A 16,435-nucleotide genomic window follows, 5' to 3' on the forward strand; every position below is an offset into this window, starting at 1 on the left:
CTTAACTGGACATTTTTCCTACTTATTGAGATTATAGAAGAGCTGGCCATTGGTAGGAGATAGAGATTGCACTGCCAGCGTAGCAGCTTATTCCCAGGTCACCTGATAGTTGAGCTATAACAGGCATTGGAATGGAGCAAAGTGAAATGATACTGAATGTCAAACAGGATTCTGGACGCACCGTTACTGTCTTGTGGGTTCTTTCTCACAACAGAACTGCAGACAGAGGATCTATTTCTCCATTCTTTGCAAGTCAAGAAGGTGACCTTCTGTCATGAGTGCCGTTGAGCTGAAGACATCAGCACAACGGCACAAATGACAATAACGAGGAAACAGAGGAAGGGGCTCAAGATAAGCATAGCACGCACAACAAAAACCGCAGACCCTAGCTGGAGCATGCAACCATCAAAACACAAAAGAGAGAGAAGAAAGGACAAAGGATAGGCGGATCGCGAGGCACACCCAAGCTGTTAGCACAAGCACAACGGAGATCGCCCAGCTGACAGCAATCACCGGCTGAATGAGGAAACCGATGATGGGCGATCCCGGGGCACCTGCTGGGGCCTCGCAACCCTTCACCTACCGGCAAGACAGCATGCAGGACAAAGGGGGGATGACGTGACCCAGGGTGAGGGGGCGCTGACCGGCGCGGGGTATTTAAACCCCGCGCCGGCGCGCTCTCCTCACTCTCAGCTTTTTTTTCGCAACTGTTACTACGTAAGAAATAAACCTGAACCTGCTCTCGCATGAATCAGCGTCAGTGTTTTACTCTGCGGTAGGCAGTGCATGACACCTTCCCATAAACATGCAAGGTAAAGGAAATACCTGCTCAAGGTAAGAGCTTGCTTCCATATCTAATGCATTTAAAGAATGGGATGATAGGGGTCCTGGCCCCAAAGGCCAGTAGGATGGCTAAGGAAATAGGTCTTTGTTCCTTAATTTTCCCCAATCCTGGAAGGAAAGTAGTACACAGGGAGTATCACAACGATTGGTCTAAAAAACCCAGAATCTTCTAAAAAAAAAAATGAGAGTGTTCCTCATATGTGATAAATGGAAGAGAACTGAGGGGAAAGATGGAATCCAGGTTGCATACGTACACTTTGAAGCAGTTTTTGCCAAAATTCCTTAGCTCTCAATGGTTCTCAAAGAGGCTCTGGGCAGGTACATAACTCATACATGTGACACACAGCAATTGTGAAGGGAAACTGAGCTAGAAATCAGGAGACTGAGGGTTCTAGTCCCGCCTTAGGCATGAAAATTGGCCAGTCCCTCTCTTTCAGCCCAACCCACCTCACAGGATGGTTGTTGTGGGGAAAAGAGGAGGAGGAAGGATGTTTAATAGTATGTTCGCTGCCTTGAGTTATTTATAAAAATAATAAAGGCGGGATTAAAAAAATCTTTAAAAATCTAAAAAAAATGTATGATAAATATTGTAATGTTTGATTTAAGATACTATAGATTGGAGCAATATCATTCTTACCTTTTTGTGATTCATAGGGCAATTCCATGATTACCTTAGAATGTAGGCTAGTGAAAATTAACAAACTGATTTTTTTTTTTTAAAAGGTAGATTAAGAAGAAACAGTCACCTAAACAATAATCCCGGCATTCATTTTCTTGGAAGCATCTTACTGTGAGCGCATCAGAAGATATTTCTTCACAAGATTCAGGAAATGGCTGAATTATATCAAGCCTTGGTCGGGCACAACATTCTCTTTCCTGGAAGAAGAAAATAATACTCAGCATCATAACACTCATCCTATATTACTGATCCATCCATCCATCCATCCATCATCTATCTAGCACATATATTATAGAATCTATTAATAAACTCCAACTGGAATTGTCTTAAACAGTGTCAACCTAACAGTCCGTATAGTCAGATGCAGTCTTTACTTTGTCAGATTTCTTTAGGGTACAAAATAGATGTTATCTGTTAAGATCTTAAAAGCTCTTTTCTATCTGGAGAAAGCACAATAGAGAGAATGGAAATCCTCAGGATTTATGACAGGAGTTAGACAAGAAGCACTGGAGCTGAAATTTTAGATTGCCTATCTCTCATGTAAATGATATAGTCTTTGGGCAGAAACTTGTATTTTTAACAACTAAAGAGCCATAAGCAAGTATTATTTTTATAGTAATGAGTTTCTACAACTTTTTTTATTGTAGATAATTGAATAGTTTTATAATCTGACATTTAATGGCAAACAAAAAAACTTTCATGGATTAGCTGAAAATTACTCTTAAACCATTAGAATCTAATATCCTTCAGCTAATGGAAGAAACACACACACACGCACACAATACATTTATTGCCATTTTGAACACTGGATTCACACATCGGACTGCATCATAATATTGTTTGCTTATTTGCATCTAGCCACCATGGTTTGTGACCCATAGCCTGAGACATACTGCAATGTGTGAAATCAGTCAACTGTTACTTATTCAACTAACTATGGTTAATAAAATTGTGACTTAGCTTTTTTTTTATTCTAGCCACAGTGTAAGATAGAACTGATTTTTTCCCTCAAGAAAATAGCCTTAGCAGTGTTACAGATGGTTCCTGAGTGCTCTGCTTGCACATTTTACAACATATGTAAAACAACACAAGTATCCAATATATTTTCATATAAGTAATTATCCCTTGGACTTTAATGTCAATGCTGGACAAACTAGGCAGTCCCTAGACAAAAGAATAAGTGAACAAAAATCTGATTTCAAAAATGGCAATATCCAAAAACTACTGGCCAAACATTTCAGCTCTTGTAATTACTACCCTCAAGATGGCCATCCTTGAGAAAGTATAAAGGCAATTGTCTTTGTCAAATAGTTGAGCTAGGTTTCATTAGGGGGTTTAACACTATTTCTCACAGATAAAATAAAACCGTGTTTTCTATTAAAAGTGTTAATCACATGAACAATGTAAGAATGTTCCTATGATACCCATAAGAGTTTCTTAATGGCAACTATCCATTCAATTTTCTCAGTTTATAATCTTTAATTATTTCCCATCCTACCCAATGAACACTGTCACTGCACAATGGTTGTTCATATATAATACTCTTTTCCCAGAACAATATTCCCTGAATCTGATGAGGTGGATTTAAATTCACAAAAGCTTATGTGATAATAAAGTGCTACAAGTGCTAAATTTTAAGTGCTCCACGATTCTGCTGTTTTCACTGCAGCAGAATATAGCAAGGCTATCCCTCCAGTGTATTCTTAAGATAATTTTTCCATGGAAATATATATTAGTTTTACCTAATTTATTTCCAATGGAGCTTCACAACATGAATATTAAATACAGTTTAGACCCCCAGTATTTATGGATTTGGAATCTTCATGAGGAGGAATTTAGACTAATTGTACAAAAAAAAGGGTGTATTATACAGCTGTAAGCTCACTAGATGTTACTAAAATGTATATACCATGCAACAAAGGCAACATCAACTTGTAAAAAAGGTGACCCATGAAGGGCCAAACTCCTTACACACCAAATCAAGTGTACATTATTTCATTCCCACTTTCACTTATAGGATTCAACCTCTCCTTCACTTAGTAGCTTGATTTTTTTCTGAGAGTCACAGAAAGGACCTACAGCATTAATTCTCCTGGGGAAAAATGCAGCAGCACCTTTGTTCCGTTCTTTAAAATAATAAAAAAATAATAATCTGGCCATCCTGCTTGAAGCAGACCCTATTGATTTCAGTAGATGAGTGTTACCTTGAGTCAACAGTGTTTCATTGCCTAGCAACAGTGTGCACCCAGTTCAAGGTTACTATAGCAATGACTGTCTAATGCCAGTTCACTATCAAGGAGATGAGAAGAATAATGCTAAACTTCATGGGTTTTCCCTCTTCTTTTCTCCTTCTGTTTCATTTTGTAGTGAAAGCAACTGTGTCATGAAGACTTTGGAGATTCTCTCCTGAGAAATACTAGTGATTCAATATTTTCTCTGCCTAGTCATTTTCAACTGAGACCAGAATATCAAATAATTCTTCTCTTCATGTCCCTCACTGTGCCTATAATCATTTGAGAACAGTTATCTTGACAGACTTTATTTAGGAGAAAGTGCAAAGTCAGGACAGTCATCCTCAATCCAGCTTTAATCCCAGTTCAGCATTCTGCATTATTGTGCACCTATCGGACTCTGCACCAATTGAGCCTCAGGCTCTCCAGATCCTGTTCCTCAGTCCCTTTTTGCTGTCACTGAGCATTTACCCCTCTTTCTTCAAATGCTTAAGCATTTGATATGAATGAGATCCTGCTCTCATTTGTCTTCAGCATTTCCCCTGCCTCCCAAAAATCTGCATGGGGTACTGAAAATTTATGGACAGAAAAAAGGATGAAGACATGCTGATTACTCATACACATTTTATTTACTCTTTGCTACAGATTGAGAAAACCATTGATTTGACTTTAGTTGCCATAGTCTGGAAAGTTTGTGGGTGCGAAATTGCATCCTGAATGTAGTTAATATTAAAGTGGACTCTGTTGTAATTATTTCAGTAGATGTAAATGATGTCTTCAGTATCATTTTGCTAAGCAGTTCACATTTTTTAAATCTTTCAAAACTTGTTCCTTGGAAGATTTTAAACATGTGTTACTGGTTATTTTTACTCTACCCTATCCTCAAAGAAAACAAAATTAAAATAAATTGGTACTAATAAGATCTTGTTTAGCCCCTCTTCCCTTATTGTTTGATTTGGCATCAGGAATCCTCAGTATGTATAATTATTGAGAACAGTAAAATTCATGTTTCACACATAGAAGTAAGCAGTATGAAGTATCCTGTTTAGCATCATACATGAAATTTTTGAGAAATCTGATTTCTTCATACCAAAATTATTGCTGCCTTTTTTTAATAAGAATTTTATTAAGTTTAAAGCAAAGATAAAAACTACAAAAAAGCGAAAAACTACAAAAAGAAAAAGAAAAAAAAAACTACAAAAAGAAAAGAAAAAGAAAAAAGGGGGGCAGCTTCCCAGAGGAAGTGGCAAAAGAAAGCTGAAGGTTCAAAACAGCACATTCAATGTGTAGGAAAATATTAAATTCTTCAAATTCAGTACAAAAATAATAACAGGGAAGCACTTATTTATTCTCAATCCTCCTGAGTATTTAAATGGAAAGACAAGCCAAAACTTAAAAAGATTTTTAAAAATCTCAAAAATAACAATAAGCACCAAGAGAGATCGCTTTTCCTTGCTGTAGAAAGCCTCTCTTGGGGTACATAAACTTAAGAAATATATATAAATTGAGTGGTTTAGAAATGGGGTGGGCAGTCTTAGTGTCCCTTTAAGGCTACAGCGCAGTTTGGAAATTATGACGTTCCAGCCTCCCGGCATCTCTTACCCGATTAGTGCTAACACTGTTTGTGAACCTCTGGCTGCAAGACACCGTTCTGGAGTACAGATGGGATAATTCCGAGTGATTTCTGTCCATGAAATCGCTCCAGGGTTTCAGGAAAAGCCTGCCTGAGCCCATAAAAATGTTGACAATGCCACGTTGTCAGATCTGCCTGCAGAGCTTGAGGCACAGCTGTTCAGAACACTATGTTCCTACCAGAAGCCCCAAATTATTGCTGCCTTTGGAGCTTTTTCTCAGAATGAATTTCTGTAAATCTGACTTTTTGCCTTCAGGGGTAATTATGTTTTTTAAAATCAGGTTTTTCTCGACAGGTTCAATGGTGTCTAGAGGCAATAACTTGCATTACCTAATATTAAGCTGAAATTACATTTTATTAGAAATAGCAACTAACTTAGATACATCAACATCATTTTTTGAGCATCTGGGGTAAAATTAATACTTTAAAAATTAATGTTTTCGCACAAAAATAACATCCATGATATTCATGTTTATATTCCTAAACGAATAATTTCAGAAATTTAATGTATGCACAGCAATTATGAGCATGAATCGAGTATGGAAAAGCAAGGACGTCAGCCTGGCAACTAAATGCAGATTAGCCCGCACTATTGTGTTTCCTATAGCTACTGTACCCATGGTTGCGAAAGCTGGACCATGAAAAAACTAGACAGGAGGAAAATCAACTTGTTTGAGCTGTGGTGTTGGAGAAGGCTCCTGCGCATTCCTTGGTCAGCAAAGGTGACAAATAAGCAAGTACTAGAATGTATAAATCAGACATATCACTGGTGGGCAAAATCACAAAACTCCACCTTACTTATTTCGGTCATGTCATGAGATCAAACTTGCTGGAAAAGTCAGTTATGCTCAGAATGGTCAGTGGTAAAAGGAAACAAGGCTGCCAAAAAACACAGTGGCTAGACACTATAAAAGCCGACACCAGCTAGAGCATAAAAGAACTAAAAGAAGCTATACAAGATAGGAAAGAGTGGAGAAAGCTGGTCCATAGAATTGCTGTGAATTGGACACAATTGAACGGATATAATCATCATCATCATTATTATCTAGAGGTTTGGGGAAAACTCCCTCCCTCACTTTTCCCCTAACAAGCTTCACTTGTCAGGGAAGGAGGTTTTAATTTCCAGATTTATTTTTATACCAAAATGTGTACCTTCTCTCTTCTCCTTCTGTTGATCATCTAAGTGCCTCAAGTTTTTGGACTTAGAATATCTAGCACTCCTTTTAACTTGGAAAATACTAGGATCCAAAATCTTTGGAAATTATGAATTCTCTATTGCTATCTTATAAAATAGGGAGATATGGCAGTTAATAGCAAAATCGAGTTGGATAATGATGGTCCTGCTATTTAAAATTTTTGGGGAATCCAAATATATAGCAAGGAAATCCATCTCTTTGAGAACCAGTGTGGAGTATATATCTTAGATCAATCAACATAATCAAATGGTGATTTTTAAAATTGTTTGCTAAAAAAAAACAGAATGGCAAGATCTTCACTGTTGACATCTGGACTGGCAGCTACAAGTACATCATAATCTCTGCAAGCAGCAGAAGATTTGATATGTTTTTAATGACATGCCTGCAATAGTTATTCGTAACTGCTGATGTGATACATTAAATTAGAAATTCAAGAGTATATGGAGACATAGAAAGGGAACTGGAATACCCAGAACATAAACACAAACAGAATACTGTTTTGGCACCTATGTGACATATTTTAAAATATTTAAAACTATGAATACTTCAGGAAATATTTCACATATGTCAGTTACCCACATGTCTAAGTACACTTAGCTAATTGCTATGGTACTCAAAATTCATAATTGATTAATATGATGTCATACCTTTTCGGATCCAAATTATTTCCGTTACTGTAGGTAAAGGTAAAGGTTTCCCTTGACGTAAAGTCCAGTCGTGTCCGACTCTAGGGGGCGGTGCTCATCTCCGTTTCTAAGCCTTGGAGCCGGCGTTGTCCCTAAGGACCCGTCCGTGGTCATCTGGCCGGCATGACTCACGGAACGCCGTTACCTTCCCGCCGAAGCGGTACCAATTAATCTACTCACATTTGCATGTTTTCGAACTGCTTGGTGTGCAGGAGCTGGGACGAGCAACGGGAGCTCACCCCGCCGCGCGGTTTCGAACCGCCGACCTTCCGATCGGCAGCTCAGCGGTTTAACCCGCAGCGCCACCGCGTCCGTTACTGTACTTTACTACATATAACAATATGTGAAAGCTATATTGTGTAAATGAACCTTTTTCCCAAAACCCAAATGTATTTTTTTTTAAAAAATGTTTACTTATGTCACAGCAGAAGGCAGTATCTATTTGACCTTGACTGATTCCACCCCACCATCAGGTCCCCAAATGTAAGCAGGTCTAGCCTGATTAAAGCTTAGATGGGAGACCACCAGAAAATCCCAAGCCTAGGTTAGACTGGCAAATTAAAAATATAAAAAAAATCTAGAAGAAGATGGAACCCATGTAACTGCCAAGACAACTCAATGGACTAATCCATGTAGTCACCAGAGGTTGAGTTCCACTCTCTTTACTTATTTGCATATATATCATATCACTTACCATTTTCTCTGAAATCTCCTTTACAAATGAAAGTACGACAAGCTGGTCACAGAGTGGTGCAATCCCACTGATAAAAAATTCAGTGTTGAACTGGGACACTGAGCAGCAGACAAAAAAGAAACAACAGGCTTTACTATTAATCCAAATTACCGATTGTGTTTCCATGATGAAACAATATCATACGGACATTCCAGTATGCAAGTGAAGTCAATCTCATTAATAATAACTTTCCTGAGAGACAGGTCAACATACATTTAATTTTTCTTTTATAAATTAACCTCTATAATTTGACAAGTTTTTTTGCACATAATTCTTATGTTAATCAACTTTAATTTTTGTGGTGGAACAAGGTGCATATTATATCTGTGTATACCCAAGAGTGATTTCAACCTCCAGTTACACACAAGGTAGTAATCCAAGGCACTGTGAAATGTGAAGCATCTATTTTGGAGACTAAGCAGTTCAATATGGATCATCATCCTGGGATTACCAAGAATGTTTAGGCTACTGCAGCCACTTCGCAAACTGTTTATATGAATATACAGAATAGGACAAAATCTCACAATTCTGCAACACAATTTGTCTTGAATAGGGAAGACATACTGATTTAGATATGGGAACCCAGACTTTTGGGTTTTGTAGTGCAGCGTTTCCCAATCTAGTACCTTTCAAATGTGTTGGGTTTCTATCATCCCCAGACTGCAAAGACAACAATTAAAGCAAAAGTTACAGCACCATCTGGGGAAAGCTGCAGTAATGCAAGATGTTACCACATAGCTCCATGGAAAGAAAATAGGAGGAGGAGCATGGGCTTTACTGAATTTCACAGGAACTCTCTGTATGTGGTTGTTATATCTGTATTAGTGATGGATTATGTCAAAAGGTCGTTCTGCAACAACAAATATGAAGAATTTAAGGCCTTTCCACACAAGAGTTGGGCACTGGAACAGAATCAGCTCTGGTTTTGTGTCATCACACTTCTATTGGTTTTAAGGTTTTGAGGGTGTTTTTGTAATGCTATAGCTCTGTAGAATTTATGGACAGTCAGTTTCTCCATTAGTGGGCATTTTTTGCTTTAATTCAACTCCCAGCTTCTAGTCTCAAAGCAATGTCTCTGCCCTTGTGAACTTCAGCATCCTATTCATTGTCAAGTTTCTCCCACTTTCTGCTATTCTAGACACTGAGCAATAAGCAGCCATGGTTACAGCTATTGGAAAAAGAGCCTGATGCCAAATATCTGACATGCTATCCCTTAATTGTCACCGTTTATAGGGGCTGTTAAATGCAATAGATGAAAGATGGCTTGGAAACTTTGCAGCTTCCTCTCATGGAGGTGCATTAACAATTCATTGTCATTCCGTTTTGTATGGAATAGGAATGATGAGATTACAATTACTCCATGATTTGCCCCGGCCCCAGAGTTGGAGTGCTGATTAAACAACATTCTCTGCACTCTCCTACTAGTCAGCGAAGAGAGAAAGAGGATAAGGAGTGGCTGGCTCATATGCTTTCTGCCTGCAGAGGTCAGCAGAAATGGATATAATCATAGACTGGCTTTGAAGTCCTTTAGAGTGAGTGGGAGTAGAAATGGTGGTGGTAGGGCAGTGCCTTTACTTTTAATTAACAAAATAGTCAAGTTCAGATTATAACATTACTATATAAAGTTTCCAATTGGGATTTTACTGCAATCATTAGAACAGAGCCCACATAATCCACTCAATTAGGAAACATGTATCCCTTGTCAAGTTACATTTCTGCTACAACTTTTTAATGACAAATTAAAAAGAAGGACATTAAATGAACAGGAATAAGAAACAAAATGAGAGCCAAAAAGAGGGTATAATTGGATTTTTCCTAAATGAAAGGACACCTCACACAATCTCTTCAGTATCACAACTAGTCAGATTTGATTTTTATATACTTGTAGACATAAATTCAACATAATCTTCTAATACCAGTCAAAATAAATTTACTGTCTCATGAAAACTTCTGTAGTAACTTCAGAACTGGAAAGCAAGGAAACGGTATTTTTTTAATACTGTGCTCAAGAGATAATAAAACCTAAAAGGCGAGTGTTCAGGGTTTTTCCCCGTGCACACAGCAGTAAGTCAGTATAAAATACATTTATATGATGTCAGACTTGAGCTGCATGAGAAACACAATTCAAGTGCAATGGTTAACTTTAAGTTGGAGTTATTAGTTATTGTGTTAGACTGTCAGATGCTGCAGGAGGCAGCTGGCTGGATTTAGGGATTCAGTCTGCCTCTGTCTTGCAGAAATCCCTTAACAAAAGTAATGCCCTGCAAAGACTGGATACACAGGGATCTGACAGAAACCATCTATCCAGATATAGGGAATGACATTCCCCTCCCCCCTCCCCCCTCCCCAACACACTCTCATAGCAAGTTCAAATACAGCCTAGTTTCCTGAATGTTATAAAAGGACTGTACTAGGGAGCCTATAAAGACATAAAACCCAGCAGTAGGTTTTTTCCAGTCAATTTAATAAGCAGGAATAGTTGGAATGCAATCACATTTCCTACATCAGTATAATGTAGTGGTTGATAGATTGGACTAAGACAGTGAAATCCCAGATTCAAGACCACCCTCAACCATGGAAGCTCACTGGGTGACTTTGGGGCAGTCATACTTCAACCTGTTTTTCAGGGTGGTTATTGCGGGAAAAAACCAGAGTGCTATTTATGCTACCTTAAGCTCCTGATGGAAAGGCAGGACATACAGTACATCTACCGAATAAATCATTCTCCTAGAAATTACTATTGGGTGATCATAAGGCACCTTATGAAGGTACAATACCTATCTTTAGAACATTTCCTTCACAAACAAAATTTCAAGGAAAACAATTCATAGATCACTAGAAGGTTTATCACCTTGTCAAAAGGTTCATGGACTCATAAAATCAAAGCATTCAGGAGTGCATTTATTCTGTGTTTAGAAATATTACGGGCACACTGGAGCTATCTTTTCTGACCTGTGGAAAGTAGTTCTCGTTCTGGAACATTCCACTCATTTGAACTGTAGGGCTGGGCTGGGCTGGGCTGGGCTGAGCCATTTATAAATTTTGTGCAGTGTAGTAGTGTTTATACTTAGTATATATTACAGTTAAGCATAGACAGATAGATAAAACATTATATATGATATAAACCAGTATCACAGTAAAACAATATAATAAAGACATTTCCTAATAGAATCTAATAATCAAATATTTCCTAATATGACCACTTTCTTAGTAGAAATTATAGCAAATAATGGGGGGTTGGTTTGGTTTTTTTTTTTGGCTTCATAAAGCTCCTACGAAAGGAAGCACTTTAACTGTCTTTTTAATAAATATAAATATATCTGCTTCTGGATTTTTAAAGCATACACTCAGAAATAAAAAGGAAGCAGGAACACCATCTACAGTATATAGGTGGAAACTGGTCTACAAAATAATCTCTTCTATTTAGGAAACTAGTTCTGGAAGTTATATTCAACCGCACAAGAGAAGTGACGGGCTCCAGTCAGTTTGCCCATGTAATACCACTACTTCCAGAGCTGCAGCAGTTTCTAGGTGCATGAGAAACACAATTCAAGGTGGTGGCCATTACCTTAAAGAACTTCTTGGCTCATGAACTGGATATCTGAGGGACTGTCTTTCCCAGGTGGAATCTGCCCAACTCCTAGGGAATGTTGACATGAGGGACTCTGCGAGTGAGCCTTTTCTTTGGAGCAGTGTGTCATTCCCACCCCCTAGAGATAAGGGCAGCTTCTTTCTCCCCTTTGTTTCAGGAAGCAATTAAGACCTGTCTCTGCTGAAGGGCCTTTGGATATACAAATGTTTCCTGAAGAAGTGGTGCCAAGGAGTGTGGGGGATTAGGAGTGACTGTGGTTTTATTTTTTATCTTATATATTTTCATTTTCCTTTGGCAATAGGTGACTGTTGCCTTAATTCTACTTTTTAATCTGATTATTGTATTGTGGATTGTATTGTGCATAGAGTCATTTTTTTTTATTGGAACAGCATATAAATCCTAGTAAATGAACAAATAAAGAGCCACCATCACAGGCACCTACACAAATAGATCTTATGACTGGAGGGCAGCCTACAGTCAGCTCCTCAAGTGAAGGACACAAAATCAGTCCTTAGATCCCTGATGTGATCTTCTTCACCCACAGAATATTTTGCACAAATTAAGGCTTATATATGATTATATTCACACATAAATATGCTATGCTATGCTCATGCAATCCATTAGTGAGTGAGTGAGTGAGTGAGAGAGAGAGAGAGAGAGAGAGAGAGAATGAGAATATTTCATGGCAACTTTTACATGGGACGAAGTATTATAAGTAGACTTTGGCTTACTCTAAGTATCCCAACATAGAAGAGGGGAAATACAAAATTTACTCCAATGCTAGCAAGGTCAATTTAGAGTAAATGAGCACTTGAGGGTTTGCTTGTCATGTGCTCTTTAGTCAAGGAAGCACTGTGCTGCTGAAATCAATCTTACATATAATTTATCATCATTTGTAAAACTGGCAAGCACTGGCCTGTGGCACCAATGTTCCACTTCCCCACTCCAACACCCAAAGGGAAAATTTACAGTATTGGGGCCCATTTACCATTCATGCAAAGTATTGTGATCAGGTCCATTTCATTATATATGTTTGTGGTAAGCTACTCATATAATTATGCATTAAACAACTGCAATGCAAAATTAGTTATCCAGAGACTGAACAAATGGAGGGACTGGGTTTACTGATGACATACCTAACAAAAAGTCTCATTCAATCTAGCGTGCTCCTTACAAACTCATGTATTGTGTGAACTAGCTGATAACATGCTTTACAGGCTATACTATAGATAACAAAATCCTATACTGTCCTATACTATTAAATGAAATCCACCACTTTCATTAACTGCCTGAAAATAAATGCTTACACTACCATAAATCTAAAGCATTATGCCTTTATGGTATAAAATCTTTAAGAAGATGCCCCGTAATGGCATCAAATGATATTGTAATCGCTATTAAGACATGGATAAATGACAATCTCCTTTCATCCTTACCCAACCCATGTTTAAAGGAGTGATGTTCAGAGCAATCAGCAGAGCTAGAGTTCTGTGATCTGAAACCAGAATGGGAAATCTCAAACAGATTGTTAGTAGCTAAGTGAGATAAAGCACTGATCCTCAAATATATAAGGAAGAATGTGGGCTGGGAGAGGGAAGATAAAGAAGCTGTCTCCCCAATACTCCACTCTTACAATATGTGCCTGGGCAGATTTATGACAAAACACTCTTTGGTTTGGTGTGCTTGAAGAATGTTTGAATAACATCCATCATCTCTTCTTGTTCTAAAGGCTATACTGCAGCATTCGGAAGGACGCTGCACATACCCAAATATTTTCTTATGCATTCATAACAATGAAAATACCCACATATTATATGGCACTATAATTTCTGATTTAGCCTCATATATGATTAAGAGAACATGCATCTTCATCCATATCCTGTACTTTGGTTATGTAAACTGGTTTTCACATCTGTAAGAATGGACTACCAATTTCTAGTAACAGGTTATCTACTGAATCATGCCTGAAATGCTTTGAATGCACTAAATATATACTGCTGCAAGTAAAGCCCTTTTTAAAATGAGGGAAACTTTAATGTGATTTTGAATGTTTAATTGTGAAAACTATTATTTTACTCACAAAAATGTTACATTCGTACCTATTTCCACATAACGACTAGGTAGATCCCGCATTTCACTGGCATGCCGTTCTTTCACTGAGCATATCTATAGAAGAAAATCATTATATTAATTATGATTACTTTCTTTAGAAGATATTGTGAGTTCATTCTGATGTGTTGGCAAAGGTGCCTAATCACAGTTCATGTCAAGATTATACTTTCAGTAAATATTACGATTTAAGAGACAGATGCTGAAGGAGCTACACATAAAACACATAAATGTCCCAGAAAACAATGTCATTCTGGAACAATTTGACCTTGTTTTAATTTCAGGTATAACATTAAGTTTAGTATCATTGCTTTTACAGATGTCAGATGAGCAACTATGTCAGGCTGTAGTGGCAAAACCAACGAAAATTCTTTTATCACTTTGAAGCCTACCAAATTTATGCAGCTTGCCCTTCTGTAGAATGCATCCAAGGAAAGAAAGATGCTTGTCTATGGAGAGTGGTGAGGCCATAGCTTTGGTAATGTTCCAATGGACTCTTTGTTACTTATTTTTATTTTTGCTACAAAATAATTTTTCTCATTGTTTTTAGCACTGTTTTGTTTAGGTTCACATGAATACTGTATATGTTTTTGTTGGTCCAGAAAATACGCATTTTTATACACACAGCATCATACAACTTCCAAAGCTTTACTAAACATTTCTTACAATGCAATCCTATAGTGTCTATTCAAGTGCCGTTGTATTCAATGGTGTTTACTTCCAGGAAGCAAAAGTTAGAAGTCCTGTCTAAAAAACACTGTCAACTTAAAAAAAATGGCTTCTAAATAAACTCCTTCAGCTCATTTTGCATTCCTTTCTGCCTTCTGATTAGAAATGAAGGATAACTGTTTGGCAGAAAACTGTTTTGTCCCCCCTCCCCTTATCCTCTCTGAGAAAACATGCGTTCAACATCCCAGGATTCATTACTCACTAAAGTTAAGCCTGATGGAAAATAGTTGACAAAACATTCAGCTTATGTACTTCCTTCCTAGCCTAAGCAGTTAATGAAACTCACAATTCTCTTAGCAGCTCTCAAAGCACACTGCTGGAAGACAAAGGAGGAAGATCATCCCACAGTCTTGCCTACTGCACACGCTTAGAGAAATCTGTCTAAGCATTTGTCATTATTCCTCCTTATGAAGGTCAGCCCAATGACATTTCTATGGCAGCAGGAGTTCTCCGCACAGTAGTCAAATCAAATTCCCTTCTTTTTTTTTCCCCCTATCGCCTTCGCTTTTCAGAAATAATCCTCTGTTTGTCTGTGATAGCAGCGAGCATTTATTACAAAGACAGGTAATTGTACCTTTACTGAATTTCCCCAGCCAATAATCAGTGTTAAATTATCTTTCCAGCAAAGGCTGCAGGGATACATATCAGGACGAAGGCTTATATCGTCTCGGGGCACGTTGGTGATTCTTTGCTTAGCAATCACGTCGAATATCTTCACGCCCTGGAAGTTTAATACACAGCAAGAGAATTCTGTGTGACACCTTATATACAAACCATAGTCCAGAAGTATAATATCACAGGTTATAGCAAGGTGGCAGCACAATCCTACTAGAGGCATGGAAAAGATCTTGGTGAACAGGCACATGAAACTGGAAGCAGTTGGCAGCAAAACGGCTAATGTGAATTCTTTTCTGCAACAAGCTCTTAAAATATTTGAGTAAACATAGGAAGCAAGTCAGCAGTGACAACTTAATTTTTGCTGGCACAATTTACAATCAGAACTTACATATACATAGAAATATCCATGCACACAGATCATTCTTTTTTGTATTTCTTATTCTATAAGAAATACTACAAAGGTGTGATATGGCTTACAAAACACATAAAAAGGTTTATTTTTCTGTGTTCTTTCTGTGTTCTGTGTTTCTAAAATTAAATTGTGAGAATTAACTTTTGCTGTCTCCTAAACCTGTTGTTCAGAAGCTAATTTCCTCCCTGAAGTTAGCTTTGCCTCTGCTAAGAAAAATGATTACAAATTCTTAAGATACTTATCCCAGCCACTTTCTTCACAGTGACACAGTTATAGCAAATAGTCTCAAGTACATGCAGGGAGAAGATATGACAGTTGAAGAGTGGCCTCCTTTCAGAGGTGATATGGGATATTCATCAAAGGTTGAGAAGGCTACATGGAAGGCATAAGTCAAAGGAAGGCCTGATCTCTCTCTCTCTCTCCATCCATCCATCTTCCTTCTATCCATCCAACTTATCAAGTGAATTAAGATTTTAATTTTACTGATAGCCTCATACTAATGTTAAATACGTATGTGTAGATATTACCAGTTCAATTTATATGTGTACCTTGAACCTTTCTACAATATTCTGGTTATATTCCAGCTTTTCTATAAAAACTGAACAACCAAAATATGATCAGTATAGCTTTTCTCAACATATTTTTTTTTTCAATTACTGTTCCTTGATGCAACTGTTATTTTGTTGTGGGTTACTGCATTCTCCCAACACTCATACCTTTGATATGCAGCTATTGTGAACTTAGTCCTGCTGTAATTATAATATTGAATACAATTACACAAACATCATGCATTCTGCTCTGGGAACTGAGCACAATGTGGTTATGGCCAAGAGATGAAATACCTTAAGCCACTCACTGTAAAACTGCTTCTACTTTTGAAGGTATAAAACTGTAAATTATTTGAATGATGTGCTCTACTTTGACCAGCATTTCAAATCAAAGTATAGAGAACTGAATGCTACAACTTCTTCCTC

At 37.7% G+C, this 16,435-nt stretch overlaps 1 protein-coding gene across 1 annotated transcript in view; it reads right to left on the minus strand.

The window, feature by feature from the left end:
- VPS41 (VPS41 subunit of HOPS complex) overlaps positions 1-16,435 on the minus strand; it is a 126,879-nt gene that overhangs the window by 37,023 nt on the left and 73,421 nt on the right. The window contains exons 10-13 of the mRNA XM_063304157.1: positions 15,006-15,152; positions 13,693-13,759; positions 7,963-8,060; positions 1,590-1,719 (exon numbers count right to left, since the gene is read on the minus strand). Coding sequence (XP_063160227.1) covers positions 1,590-1,719; positions 7,963-8,060; positions 13,693-13,759; positions 15,006-15,152 — 442 coding nt within the window. The remainder of the gene's footprint in view (positions 1-1,589; positions 1,720-7,962; positions 8,061-13,692; positions 13,760-15,005; positions 15,153-16,435) is intronic.

Source organism: Candoia aspera, chromosome 4, assembly GCF_035149785.1.
Source record: "Candoia aspera isolate rCanAsp1 chromosome 4, rCanAsp1.hap2, whole genome shotgun sequence".
In the NCBI taxonomy this organism is placed as follows: domain Eukaryota; kingdom Metazoa; phylum Chordata; class Lepidosauria; order Squamata; family Boidae; genus Candoia; species Candoia aspera.